The sequence below is a fragment of the Danio rerio genome, chromosome 23, assembly GCF_052040795.2.
Source record: "Danio rerio strain M-AB ecotype USA chromosome 23, GRCz13ab, whole genome shotgun sequence".
Classification (NCBI taxonomy): Eukaryota; Metazoa; Chordata; class Actinopteri; order Cypriniformes; family Danionidae; genus Danio; species Danio rerio.
In genome coordinates this window covers 45984801-46000000 of record NC_141043.1, presented here as the reverse complement: position 1 = coordinate 46000000, position 15200 = coordinate 45984801, and the positions used below count along the sequence as shown (strand labels likewise).

The window sequence follows — 15200 nt, the reverse complement described above, 5'->3', positions numbered from 1 at the left end:
GCAACCTTCTTGCTGTGAGGCAACAGTGCTAAACACAGAGCCACCGTGACGCCCCATTATTCAAACATCAAATACATTATCATTCAAAGACACAAGCTGAGTTAGAAATAGCCCATGGGTTGATTAACAGCTCTTATTTCAGTAATGTAATAAAAAAGGATGATAATTTGTTATGAAACACAAGCTGGGAAAGTCTCGCAAAACCTGTCAAGAACACGTCTGAAACATATTGTATATTTCATGAAAACAAAATTGATATTCCAATTAGAGAAGCAGCAACAGTGTCGATTTGTAATGCAATACTCGCTACATATTAAATCTGAGCTCCAGGCTGCTGTCTGACTGCATTCATTACACTCTTTACCAGAGAAACTTTGGAGTTCACTTAAAGTTATGAACAAAAATTATTTTAGTAGGAAGTGGGTAGGCAGTAGGTAGTGCTGTCACCTAACAGCAAGAAGCTCACTGGTTCGAACCTCGGCTCAGTTGGCGTTTCCGTGAGGAGTTTGCATGTTCTCCCTGCGATTGAGTGGGTTTTCTACGGGTGCTCCGGTTTCCCCCACAGTCCAAAGACATGCGGTACAGGTGAATTGGGTCGGCTAAATAGTCCGTAGTGTATGAGTGTGTGTATGAATGAGTGTGTGGGTGTTTCCCAGAGATGGGTTGCAGCTGGAAGGGTATCCACTGCGTAAAAATGTGCTGGATAAGTTGGCGGTTCATTCCACTGTGGCAATTCCGGATTAATAAAGGGACTAAGCCGACAAGAAAATAAATGAATGCAATGTTATGGGCTGCATGGTGGCGCAGTGGGTAGCACGTTTGCCTCACAGCAAGAAGGTGGAGTTTGCATGTTCTCCCCGTGTTGACGTGGGTTTCCTCCGGGTGCTCCGGTTTATTGGTAAACTGGGTAGGCTAAATTGTCCGTAGTGTATGAGTGTGTATGGATGTTTTCTAGTAATGGGTTGCAGATTGAAGGGCATCCGCTGCATAAAACATATGCTGGATAAGTTGGCAGTTCATTCCACTGTGGCGACCTCGGAATAATTAAGAGACTAAGCCGAAAAGAAAATGAATGCATGCATGAATGAATGAATGAAAAAAATAGAGTGGGAGAGTTTAGCTGACGCGGTTAACGCAGTTGGGTCTGAACATCGCACTGTGAGTAAATTAAGAAAGAAATTATCCAATGTAAAGGTGCAGGTTATGAGGAGAACATCGGCACACCATCAAAGTGTGGACCGAACAGGCGGGGGAACAGGGGATGCTGAACTAACACCCTTTGAGGAGAGAGTTGCCTCAATTGTGGGCGACACTTTACTGTCTGGAGTAGTATCCGTGTCTGTGGGAGACACAGATGTATTAGAGGAACACTTTGTTAGGGCGGTATAGCAGCACCCCTCCGTTCTTATTGAGGAAGCACCACCGGCATTTTAGATGCCCAATATCCCGCTCTACAACTGACCGAGTGCAAGAATGGGCATCATTGTATCTGCGCTCTTGGTCAGTTTGTGGGTTGTTGAGGGGGGTCAACAGCCACGTCTTTAATAGATAACCGCGGTCTCCTGATAATAATTACACTCAAAATTCATTCATTCATTTTCTTTTCAACTTAGTCCCTTTATTAATCCAGGGTCGCCACAGCGGAATGAACCGCCAACTTATCCAGCTTTTACACGGCAGATGCCCTTCCAGCCGCAACCCATCTCTAGGAAACATCCGCACACACTCATACACTACGGAGACATGTAACATGTAAACTCCACACAGAAACTGACCCAGCCGAGGCTCGAACCAGCGACCTTCTTGCTGTGAGGCCACAATTCTAACCACTACTTGATAAATGACTCAGACAACCTTTATGTACCATCATCCAGTCTAAACACTCCATCAAACTGAACACAGACGCTTGGCAAAATCCACCAGCCTATACACACAGCCAAAGACTTTACTAAACACACTCGCCTTAGACTCAGAGAGCATCCCGGAATTAAGATTAGCAGATAATACAGCAGTCAGACTGAAGGCTGTGAGTAAACAAATGTGCCTGATAAGCAGAACTGTATAATGCCGTAAAAACTTTGCACACATTCATGCCATTTAGACAGAAGTTACAAAGGAAAGTGAAAATTTAACAATTACGAGGACATGAAATCAGATTTATCATTAATAAAATCATTTATTAATTTTCCTTTTTAAGTTTAGGGCACAGAGGAAACCCACTCCAACAAGGGGAGAACATGCAAACTCCACACAGAAATGCCAACTGACCCAGCCGAGGCTCGAACTAGCGATCTTCTTGTTGTGAGGCCACATTTCTAACCACTGAGCCACCGTGCTGCTCCAGACATTTTAAATTAGCCTATTGTACATCAGTAATCACAATACTGTGAAACCGTAATATTTAAATATCGGCCCATGCCTACTTTAAACACTTATAACTTGCCTCATAAAAAACAGACATACAAAACAACCCAAATAGAGTGTGCTTATCTTGACATGTAAATCACAATGGTAATACAATTAGAGGGATACAAAGTTAGCGTTAGCTCTACGATAAAAGATCTGGGTGTCATATTAGACAGCAATTTAACTTTTGAAAATTATATCCCATGTCACAAAAACTGTCTTCTTTCATCTGAGAAATATCGCTAAGTTACGAAGTATGCTATCCATCTCAGATGCAGAAAAGCTAGTCCATGCTTTTATGACTTCTAGGCTGGATTACTGTAATGCTCTATTTGCTGGCTGCCCAGCATCCTCTTTTAACAAACTTCAATTAGTGCAAAATGCAGCAGCCAGAGTTCTTACCAGGTCTAGAAAATATGATCATATCACCCTAATGTTATCCTCCTTAAACTGGCTGCCTGTTAAGTTTTGTATTGAATTTAAAATATTGCTACATACATATAAAGCTTTAAATAATCTAGCTCCTGTTTATCTAACCAACCTTCTGTCTCGCTACAATCCAGCTTGCTCTTTAAGATCTCAAAACGCAGGGCTTCTGGTAGTACCTTGAGTAGCAAAGTCGAGTAAAGGAGGTCGAGCCTTCTCATTTATGGCTCCTAAACTCTGGAATTGCCTTCCTGATAACATCCGAGGCTCAGACACACTTTTCCAATTCAAAACTAGATCTGTTTAGTAAAGCATACACTCAGTGCATCATTTAGCGGGTTTCCACACAGGGTTCTGCATCTTGTTTATATACACTATGAACAGCAGCTACGCTAATTATTCTCTTTTTTCTCCATTTCCACCTGGGGATAGTCTTCCCAAGGCCCTCAGAATATGCAGAGTCACTGATTCGATCTAAGACCAGCGATGAGATGATCCCAAGGTTTCCATATCCTGGACCAGGCCATATCCTGAGCAGATGATGTGGTGGTCATGGGGGAGTGGAGAGAATGAGACTGATTCCTGTGATGCTCCAGGGACAGACGAGTATTCGCTGAGGCCATCTTCCAGCCTCCGGCACCTAGACTGCAGCTCTGCACAAGACATTTGGCCAGTGGAGAAATTAAAATGGTCGTGCCCAACTGAATCCTGTTTTTATCTAGGTTTTTTTCTTTACTTTCGCCAATTAGTGAATTTTTTTTCCCCTCTCCGCTGTCGCCACTAGCTTGCATGGTTTGGGATCGGTAGAGCTACGCATCGATGAACTTGCTCTTCAGTGTTTGTACTCTCAGTAGTGATTATTAAAGCACACTGAGCTGAGCTAAACTGAACTGAACTTAAACACTAAAAAAAGAACTACACTGTTCCAATATAGACCTTTTTCTTGGAATGCAAAATTACCCATGATGCTTTGCGTGTATGCGCAAGGAGAATGCGAAGAACTTACGGTCGGCAGCTGATGCGTGTAAACAGTCACATTTGGACAGCTTTGAAAAGATAGTTTTAATCTATTTTACCTGCTTTTATCCTCTTTGAACTAATACTGTTGTCCATCAGCACCATCTCCTGGACTGATCATTTAAAGAAATGCGATCTAATAGGATGGAAAACAGCTGCTGTGAGGCGTTTTCCCCTCGGTGTAAGACGGCATCTTCTGCAGTTTAAATGAAGCCTTGTCATCGCTAAAGTCAACATTTTCTCTTTATTTCAAATATATAACCAGCCCAAACAAATGTAAATGACCAAAATGTTTGACACACACACGTAGCCTGTACTGTGCCACTGACACACTGATTTAATAACTGTGACAAAGTGAAAATATAAGCTAGTGTCATTTCGAAATGACAGAAAAACACAAACCGTGGTAAAAACAACACACGAAATAAAACACAAACGGCTCGCAATTAGAATGAACAGCAAATCAGCCAGCAGAGTATCAATAAAAGACTTTTATTGGTAATTTTTGTAAATTGCACGACTTTCCTACCTCTTAAGTATCATGCCAGTACTCTGGTTTGCTCTCTCTCTCTCTCTCTCTCTCTGTGTGCGTGTGTTAAAGCAGGGGTTCTCAAACTTTTCAGCCCGGGACCCCCAAAATAACAGTGCCAATGACTCGCGACCCCCACTACTTTCGTAAGTGGTCATAATCATACAAACGTTGCACACAACACTCACACAAACCAATCAGCCTATATAAACACAAGCATATTGACAACACAAAAAAAGTGCAACAGTCCCATATCATTTTTATTATGATTATTTTATATTAACCCCATCTAATTAGACTGGTGGGCACAATATTTAAGTTACATCCCAAGTCTTTTCTTGGTTTAATTTAGGAGACTGCCACTTACACATCATATTCCATGTTTAGTGTCCTGTATGTATTTTAAATGTAAGCGAGTGCTGTAACAGTGTCAGAAAGTTTAGCTAGTGCTGTAGAATCTGGTGCACTGACGCTATTGCTTTGTCATCGCTTTGTCATTAATCTAATGTAAAAACCCTAAGGGTTGCAATCAATGTAAAAAAAATAAAATTTATAAAAAAAAATAAAAAAACCAAAGGCTGATGGCTTTTTGTTTGGATACTGTATTTTTTTATGTAACCATTTTTTATCTTCTGTAGGTTATGGATTAGCAATGGTAATCATAAAAGTTTATTAAAGTTTTTGGAAATCACCAAGCGACCCCCTCTCATTGTCCCGCGACCCCCCAGGGGGTCCCGACCGCCACTTTGAGAACCACTGTGTTAAAGAGCCGCTGAGCTAGAACTAGGAGAAGGTTTTTCTCGTATTTGTGACGCGCTTGAACCACATGTGACAGATTATAACGGCTTTAACAGACACATTTCTAAGTTGTGTGTCACAAAAACACTCTGTTATCCATTAAAAACGTTATTGAAACCCATTTTTGGAGCGCAAATTACCAGTAGTACACGCTGTGAATGGAAGTTTTTAGCATTCTACCGCCCTCCATGCAGCAGCCATGAAAAAGGTCTATACTACGAGTCTACGACCTTGTATGTGAAGCTGCTTTGACACAATCTACATTGTAAAAGCGCCATACAAATAAAGGTGAAATGAATTGAATTGAATTGATACACTAAAATAGAAAAGAACAAGCTTCCACCTTCCTGTCCGTCCCTGGTGGAGAGAAAAATATACAGTGACAATCTCACCAGACAATCCTCACATTTACACCTTCAGGACTTTCACAAATGCACACAGAGCACACCTACAGCAAACGCAGGACCTGCTGTAACCTGGGCTTTTGGAGAAATCTCCAAGGTATTGTTGAGTGCTTGTGTCCCCTCACTATTTCTCTGTGTGTGTGTGTGTGTGTGTGTACGTGTGAAACCCGCCTGCTTCATCGCTTCAGGTAAACGTCAAGGTCTTTGAAAAACAGGAGTGAGGGACTCCAAAGGAATTAAATGTAATTCCGTTTCATGCCCTTTCAGACACTCGACTCGAAGCTTTCGAGAGAGAGAATCGGATGCTTGTGGAGGTGAATGTGAATGAACAATGGTAATGTAAGGGCTTTTCAGCATTTGCTTCATGTTTAAACTCCACCAACGGCATTAAAAAAGGAATTGTGTGAGTCTATTATAGGCTTCTGCTGGGTTTTACATTTTATTTTTGCAGTGGAAGCTTTTACCATGATATACTTTACTGGATTACTTCATTTTTAACCTAAGATGATGAAAAGATGACTTGAACAGGTAAAAAAAACAAACTTTAGTTTTGCTTTCAAGAGTTCACACTTAGCTGATGATTGGTAATAAGCTAGTTTGGCATGCTGTCCCGTGAGAGAGCCCTGAGCTCATGAGATCCTCAAGCCCGGGGCTCCCTCCCGTTGCAGGGCGAGAGGGGAGTTTGAGCTCAGGTAGATCTCGAGAACAACCACCCACCACCACCCCCCTCCTGCTGCTTCAGGATTGCTAAAGTGGTGTGTTGCTGAAGGAATTCAATCTGGTGCTGATTTGGTTTAGTTAATTTACTCAAGTCTCATGTTTTTGGGACTGTGGGAGGAAACCGGAGGACCTGGGGAAAACCCACGCAAGCACGGGGAGAACATGAACTCCACACGGAAATGCTGTCCGGCTAGGTAGAGACCCGAGCCGGAGGCATTTTTGCTGTTAGGCCACAGTTCTAGCCACTGGGCTGCCGTGCTGCCCTATAGAAAAAGAGGAGGAGAGGGGGTGGAAGGGGGGATTCTTCAAGACAAAAATGACTAAGGCCGTACTCACACTAGGTACAGTTGCCTCGAACCGGGCCAAAGCCCGTTTGTGGTGCGAGCGCGGGCCGTCGGGGGAGACAGGAGGGAGATTTTATAACTAGAGATTTCTCTAGTTATATCGTTTCAGTCGTTTGATATGCCGTCAAATATTTCGCCAAACAGTTCTTAGGGATGCGGTGACACGCAGTCAGATATTTCGCCGAACAGATCCGCCACTTTTGGCGCTCATAAACAATCATAAAGCTCTCGTGCTGCAGGAATAAGGAGGTCTGCTGAAGCCGTGCAGCTGTCTTGCAGTGAGGGGTTTGCGTCTTTAATAAACTACGGCAGTTTGCGTTCACTGAACAGTAATTAATAAATCTATATGAATAAATAAATATGAAACAGTCCCATAAAAGTCACGTCTCGCTTTCAGTTTCGGGCTTTGGCGTGTTTTGCACTCACACTACAAACGTACCGCGCCAAAGCCCAAGTGAACCGGGCTCAGGCACACCTCTTCCAACCGGGCCAGGGCCGGCCAAGTGAACCGTGCTTAAGCCCGATTCAGCGCACTCACACTTCTCAAACGATCCGGGAAACGGGCCTGGGCACGGTACGGATGGCATAGTGTGAGTAGGGCCCTAAAGGTAAGATGTTTGGTTTTTTATAATGGGTTAGGAATAGTCTGATTGGTGGTTCGTACATTAGCTTGACTCGGGGACAGCCGTGTCAGTCATAAGCACCTGATCCTCTCGAAATTAGTTTATGAATAAACTTCACTTTTTGTAGTGATTTAGGTCACACTTTTTTGATGATCTGTTTGTTTAATCTTAGTTTCATTGCCTCCACATGCCAACTAATCCTCATTAGATTATAAGGAGACTGGTAGGTTGGGGTTAGTATAAGTTGACATACTCAAACGGACCATCAAAATAAAGTGTGACCTATTTTATTAGTTATTATTCATTCATTTTCTTTCAGCTTAGTCTCTGACTTATCAGAGGTCGCCACAGCGGAATGAACCGCCAACTATTCCAGCATATGTTTTATGCAGCGGATGCACTTTCAGCTGCAACCCAGTACTGGGAACTACGTACTATGTAGATCTGCTACAGGGGTTACATTATGTTTGCAGCAGCGTGTTATATTCTCAGATAGCATGTCTGTGCACATACTGGCAGCATACGTGTCAACATTGGGATGTGAAAATAAGAGACCCAAATGGCTAAATCTGTTCATCTAGAGCTGTTTTATTGTAAATACACAGTTGAAACGGTCAGTACAATGTTTTCATTATTATTAGCAAAGGATAGAATAAATAGCAGGCGACGCTGTGACGCAGTAAGTAGTGCTGTCGCCTCACAGCAAAAAGGTCACTGGTTTAAGCCTCGGCTGGGTCAGTTGACGTTTCTGTGTGGAGTTTGCATGTTCTCCCTGCGTTCGCGTGGGTTTCCTCTGGGTGTTCCAGTTTCCCCCATAAGTCCAAAGACATGCGGTACTGGTGAATTGGGTAGACTAAATTGTCTGTAGTGTGTGAGTGTGAATGAGTGTGTATTGATGTTTACCAGTGATGGGTTGCAGCATGAAGGGTATCCCCTGCGTGAAACATATCAGTTGATGGTTCATTCCACTGTGGCGATTAATAAAGGGACTAAGCGGAAAAAAAATGAATGAATGAAGGTGAAATTAATGTTTAGTCGGTTTGACTGAGATGTTGAAATGACTTGAAAAGTAAATTTAATTCAACTAAAAAAAACTTGCATTTAATTTTTTTTTTTATAAAATAATCAAACTGAGGCAGCAACAATTGTTTACAGTGTTTACATTTGATGAATCAATATGCACCAGTTAGGTAAAAAAGTCTACCTCTTTTTCTTAGTGTGTGTATATAAAATAGTGCAATGTATAAATTTGCTGCACGCTTGCATTTCAGTTCGATCTGTATCTCGCTGAATGCACATCCAAAACACAATCACACACACACATCCACAGCGTTTTCCCTGTTGTAAAGTGTTAATTATATTCCTAAACAGCACTTACCCACAAACTCATGCACGAGATCCTTTACCAGATGTCCCACAATCGCGTACGCCACCGCCACCACCACCAGCGCAGCCATGACCAGATAGAGCACCGCTTTGGGCAGCGGTATCGAGTCCCTCTGGGGCGTCCTGTAGTCCGTGTACTGCAGGTCACCCTCCGAGTACGAGTACTGAAAAACATGCTCCATTCCGGACGTGTGATTGGAGTTCAGCGGCGGATGACTGGCGCTCATCCCGCTCAGGTCGGGCTCCAGAGCGGTCACCATAGTGCTCGTCACCGCCTCCACCCGATCCATACTCTGATGGACAAACCCCGCTGATTTATTCACAAGAGGCAAGATCTGAGAGAGAAAGTAGCTCCAGTCCTTGATGGCTGTGGTGTTGCATAAAAACATAATGCCTTTGGAAGCTAGCCTGTCGCTTCTAGTGGAAGTGACCTCGGGCATCACCAGTGGATGTAGATGCGCCAAACTCTTGCTGAAGTCCCGTTCAGTTTATCCACATGCCTGTTTCCTCATACAGTTCATCAGCAGGCTATTTACCTGGCTTTATAGGAAAGAAGCTGAACTAAAATGATTTGTACCATTAAACATTGATAAAGTAAAACGTTGAATTAACATTTTAAGAACATTCCGAAATTAAGTTGTCCTATTTTCCACACACAAACATGACATTTAATGAGTAAACGGATTAAATGTGAATGAATGAAAATGCTGCAGAGCTTTAATTAATGCGGCGTATTCTGTTCAGAGGATCCCCAAATTTAAAGTATTTCCTATTATGCGACAATATGATGTCCAGACAAAAAAAAGTTGCAAAGAGGAAAAAGTGGAGATTAATTCAGCAAGTCTCTCTTTACATTCGATTCAATCATATGAAGAAAGTGTTTCACTATTATAGGACGTTTATGAAGATCACTCTAGGTAAAATTAATATCCAAAATAAAATGAAAGCAATCCTTCTTTAGATGAATAATGATGCAGTGTGATGTGAGTTTTGAGTATGAATGATAATAAACCATACCTGATTTCAAATGAACGTCTATTTATAACAAAAAACAGCCTTCCCGGAGGAAAAAGTAGTCCCACATAGACTAAATGCGATCTTTACGACGTTCATAAAAAGTCGTCGATAAATATATCCCTCAGCAGGTTATATCTATTCGTCCTTTGCATTCGTCTTATTAAAACCCCCAAATTCATGTCATTCTCAAAGAAAGAGTTTCCATATGAAAAAGGTCACCCAAGACGATCGTTCTAGTCCACAAAAAGTCCTTAAGAGTAATAATAATATCCCTCAGCAGTCGACGAGCCGATCAAACATGCCGTCAACGCGTCAGCATTTTCCTCAAACACGCGCGTCAATTTTTCTATCCTGGGGGTGGGAGATTCAAAGCTGAACGCGTTGAGGATGGTAACGAGGGTCGGATTAAGCGAATCTCACCCCGTGCTGACCTGAAAAACGGTTTTTCGCATCCTTTTCCCCCCTCTCAAGGTAGCGTAAGGACGCCGCGCCACTCTCTGCCCGTCACCACCGAGAGCGCGCGCAAATCAGCACTGAAGGGAGCGCGTGAGGAATCCTCATTCACAAAACCCCGGAGGTATAACTTCGACAAAACAATCATGATGTGTGCTTTTTGGGTGTCATGTTTCCAGTAAATGACTACATCATTGCTGACTGTGTCTTATGTTTTGCTAATATTCATTTTCATGAAGGACACGGCTGAAGGAGACGAGGAGACGTCAGTCATGATTTGCCAGTACTGGTTTTTGCAGCCCATAAATAATCGCATTTATTCACTCACCATCACTGGCAGGCTAATAATGTGACACCAGGCTCAGACTGCGTGTGGTACTGGTAAATCACATCTATAGGAGTCGTGTGCTCATATTTGTCTGACTATTCTGATATGAGATAAGGAGAAAACAAAACCATCCTCCATCTGCTGACCTGTGATTTCATAATACAAAATACCACTAAGGAAAGATAGCCTATAATTGTGATCAGTTTCACTGACAGATCAGCATCAAAAGTAGCCAACTATAATGCATACTTTCTGAACATTTCACTTATATTAGTATACACTGCTAACAAAACTGAGGGTCTTATACACAATAAACGCTAGGTGGTTTTAACCCAAATATAGGTAAAATATGCATAAAACCAGCTGTTAGGTAAGACAAACAATTAACCCATTAAAAAAAAAAAAGTGTATCTGGACCCTCTACCATACTTTTTGGCTTTGTCCAAGAGTTAATCTCTTTTTGGGCATCAATCTTTAAATCATTCATTCATTAATTTTCTTGTTGACCTAGTCCCTTTATTAATCTGGGGTCGCCACAGCGGAATGAACCGCCAACTTATCCAGCACGTTTTTATGCAGCGGATGCCCTTCCAGCCGCAAACCATCTCTGGGAAACATCCACAAACACTAATACACTACGGACAATTTAGCCTACCCAATTCACCTGTACCGCATGACCCCGGAGGAAACCCATGGGGAAACCGGAGCACCCGGAGGAAACCCATGCGAATGCAGGGAGAACATGCCCCCGTAGTTACAAGGCCGTCTAAAGCACGAGCGGTTTCGCTTTCTCACCATAGTGAGCCGTGCGTCTATATTTGAATATACTTTTTACTATTATAATATTAAATATTTGAATATATATTTTGAATATACGTCTTCAGCTGATGATAACAGCGTACGTGCGATTATTGAAGTTTAGGGCTGCACGATTAATCGAAAAAAGATCACGATCTCGATTCGACCCTACACACGATCTTAATTCAGCTTTTCTACGATTCAGACAATTATATTTTCAAGGTCAGAAAGCTTAAAGGCGGCTGCACAGGTCCTCGCAGGAACATTGACACCTTCAAATGGCGTTAAAAGTGTCACATACTGTATTTATAAGGTTTAATTGACCCAGACATTTCTGTCTCATGTAATGATTTATTTGCGTCCGCAAATCTCACGTGTGCTTACCACGAGCTACCGAGAACATGCGCGCGTGCACGTAGCATGCCAATGATGGCTACTTTAGTGAACAGAACCTGCATCTGCTGTGAATAAGTTATAAAGTTGTAAATAGCGTTCCGTTTGTTGCACAGAGCGTTGTTTGAGAGCCGAGTTGAAAGAATGATTTGCATGTGTGTGTGTGTTTACTGTTTACTGACCCCTACTGAAAAAAACAGCTTAAACCAGCCTAGGCTGGTTGGCTGGTTTTAGCTGGGGTTTTGGTCATTTCCAGGCTGGTTTCCAGTCATTTCCAGCCTGGTCTTAGCTCGTCAGGCTGGGGGATGACCAGCTAAAACCAGCTTGACCAGCCAAGCAAGGCTGGTCAAGCTGGTTTTAGCTGGATTCAGCTGGTCATCTCCCAGCATCAACAGCTAAGGCATACGGCAGCCATGAGTCGCACTGAGAAGTGAAAGTGAAACCTGTGCGCACATCATTTAACTGATCATAGTGCATTTTACAGTTATGATTACGACAAGCATTTGATATGTTTTTTTTTCTTTCATAGCTAACAGTGTTGTGCATGAAAATAAATGTTTTACACTGTCAGTATAGCTACTCTAGCTTATATAATGTTGAAAATAATGCAAACATAATTTTTCAACTTTATAATCATGAATAATTATATTCTGATGTCATCATTTAACTGTGAATTAACAAACAGGACATATTTATAGCATTTTAAGCAACAGTAGAGCTACACATAAGCTGCGTCCCAAATCGCATACTTATGCACTATTCTACGCCATTTTGTAGCATAAACAGTGTAAGTAGTGTGTTCACACTGAAAACTCTAAAAATATTAAGTGCACTTTAATTACCCGGATGATGCACTCATTCCGCCGCTAAAATGAAGTGTGTAATGATGGACACTTCACGCACTCAACGACCACAGGTTTGCTTACGTAGCGGAAGGGGCGGAGCTATTGGATGCACATGTTGAATAACTTTATTTATTTTGGATGACGAAAGCAAAATTCTCCTACGAGAGTGATTATAGCGCCTCCCGATGGTGAATGCGGCAATACTCACGGCAGGTATTATTTGATAATTTGGTTGTTTATTTAACTCATTTGGCAATCGTCAAACGTCATCAGGGAAACGCTTTGAATTTCCGCTTAGTAAAAAAACATTAGTGTGCCATTTGGGACGCCACTACATACATATACTATCCTGTTGAGTGTGTAAGTGCATAAGTACATAGTGCATGAGTGACCTAATATAGACATAGGCCTAATATTATTAGTGTTGTTTTAGCATATCATCACTTTAGAATTATGAGGTTCTATCTGACATTTTTGACAAAATTTAGTTACTCACAAATTCTTATTAAATGACAACTTATTGTTTACATTTTAAAACTTAAAAAAAAAAAACGTTACACACATACTGTTTGCTATATGGACTACAAAAACTTTGAAGCTTAATATCTCAAAATCATTCAGAACGCAGACAGAACCTTATAATTTCAAGGTGATGATATGTTTGAAAATGAACAATAATAATATCCTACTCATGTTAACCTTTATTTTACATCCAATTTTAAGCAAAAAAAATCGTGATTCACATTTTAGCCAGAATCGTGCAGCCCTACTTTTAAAATCTGATCTTTTCAGAAACGGACAAACGCGAGAGTGAAACATGAAAAAACAAAGGAGAAGCCTAAAAAAAATGAGCAAATGATTCTTTCAGCAACCTAAACCATGAACAAACTGCCATTGAACTGCCAACTATTATCATCCCCTTTTGGACTACTATGAACTCAGAATGACGGAATTACTCTCTAACAGAGGCTACATGTGCTGGTAAAGATTAAAGATACAGACGAGAGGTTTGCACTGACTGGGCTATATGTTGCGTGTTGTTTTTGTACCCAAATATGGACTAAATGTATGCTTTACTTTGATATTTTCTCAAACGAGAATAAAGTCGACTGAAAGTTTCTGTCGTACACCACGCCACACCATTGGTACTAACAGGGGCGCAACTACACATATACTGAGAGGTATGCGGGTTCAAGTTTTGTAACTAAAATAAAATAGTTTTGAACAAAAAAAGTTACCAAAAGGCCTGATGTATCAATATGACACATAATAAATTTATAAAAACATGTATATTGTATAAAATGGATTTTGATAGAAGGATTAAAAACATTTCAGTTCCAAAAAATGTTATTGGGTTGATTTTGAATTAAAATGTGTGTGCCAACGTATGCAACTCATGGTATAATTTTTTATTTATTAAAATACAATATTATACTCATACAAAATGCAAAAAAAAAAACATTTTTAACAAAACATATTTATTTATTTTATTTGAAACTTTTAGTAAGGATAATTTCAAAAATAGTTTTGGCACAATGGCGCCCCCCCATGTGTGGCGCCCCTATGCGCCGCATATACTGCATACCCCCTTTTTGCGCCACTGGGTACTAATTTAGCAAGCCTGATAAAGGTGACCCGCACCGACCCGTACAATACCTTTCCACACAGTGGAAACGGGCCAAGTTCATCCAATTCACCTATAGCGCATGTCTTTTGACTGTGGGGAAAACCGGAGCAATCGGGCGAGAACCATGCCAACACTGGGAGAAATTGCAAACTCCACACAGAAATGCCAAATGGCCCAGCCGAGACTCAAAGCAGAGACCTTCTTGCTGTGAGGCGACAGTGCTAACCACTGTGCCACCGTGCTGCTTAGTAAATCCTATGAATCTTTTTTTTTTTTTTCAGTGTATGCTAGTCAGGAGGGAACTATTCATTTAATGCCTTCAAACTTGTCTGCAGTTGGACATGGTCTACCGTTAGCTGAAGGGTTCACCGCCGCTGACCCTCTTCTGAAAAACAGCACTAACCTCTTTCACTTTCCTCCACAGGAGGTCATCCCGTCTGCGCTTGTCAATTACCTCCAGTGATATTTTGCACACCTCGGCCGTCGCCGTCTCCCGCTTTCTGATGGACCGGAGTCAATTAAGAGCGTATCAGAGCTTCAAGAGGAAGAAGAAGAGGAAGAGACTCAAGTCACTGACCTCACGCAGAAAAAAACATCTGAATCGGGTGGAGGCTTTTGTCACAGTGCTGAGGGGCGTTTTGTCAAAGCCTGAGAAAGACGTGATGGATTTCCTGGTCGCAGGTTTGATGATAAATATCAGAAAAAGCATTTATTAAAGCTTGCAATGCTCCATCTCCTTGTCTGCAGGTGAGATTAACATCCTACAGGGAAGAAAAACTGATTTTATTACATTTTTTTTGTGCATATATTGTTTTTTTTTAAACCACACCAATTGATTTTGCTTATCAAAATCAAGATAGGGTCTTATAAATGAATGGCTTCTTATTGCGTTTTATTATTTCGGTAAAGAATGTCAACTGCATGCCATGACAAGTTTACAGCAAACACTTTTCCAACAAATCCAAGCAGTTTTCACCCTGGAGAATATGGTGTTGGAATGAGATGATGTTTTTCCCACTTTTAGGCTTGCTTTTCTTTGATTACTTAAAGATTTTCTGTCTTTAAATCAATCTAATGTAAATAAGA

General features: G+C 41.4%; 1 protein-coding gene across 2 annotated transcripts in view; it reads right to left on the bottom strand.

Moving 5' to 3' along the window:
• The window catches only part of LOC101887009 (uncharacterized), a 13901-nt gene extending 3699 nt beyond the window's left edge, over window positions 1-10202 (bottom strand). The window contains exons 1-2 of one of the 2 annotated variants that reach the window (XM_087307810.1): window positions 9671-10202; window positions 8646-9193 (exon numbers count right to left, since the gene is read on the bottom strand). In XM_087307810.1, coding sequence (XP_087163936.1) covers window positions 8646-9093 — 448 coding nt within the window. In that variant the 5' untranslated portion in view covers window positions 9094-9193; window positions 9671-10202. Of the gene's footprint in view, window positions 1-8645 lie in introns of both variants that reach the window. The other variant, XM_087307809.1, reaches the window with a different exon arrangement.
• Between the last annotated feature and the right edge of the window lie 4998 nt (window positions 10203-15200).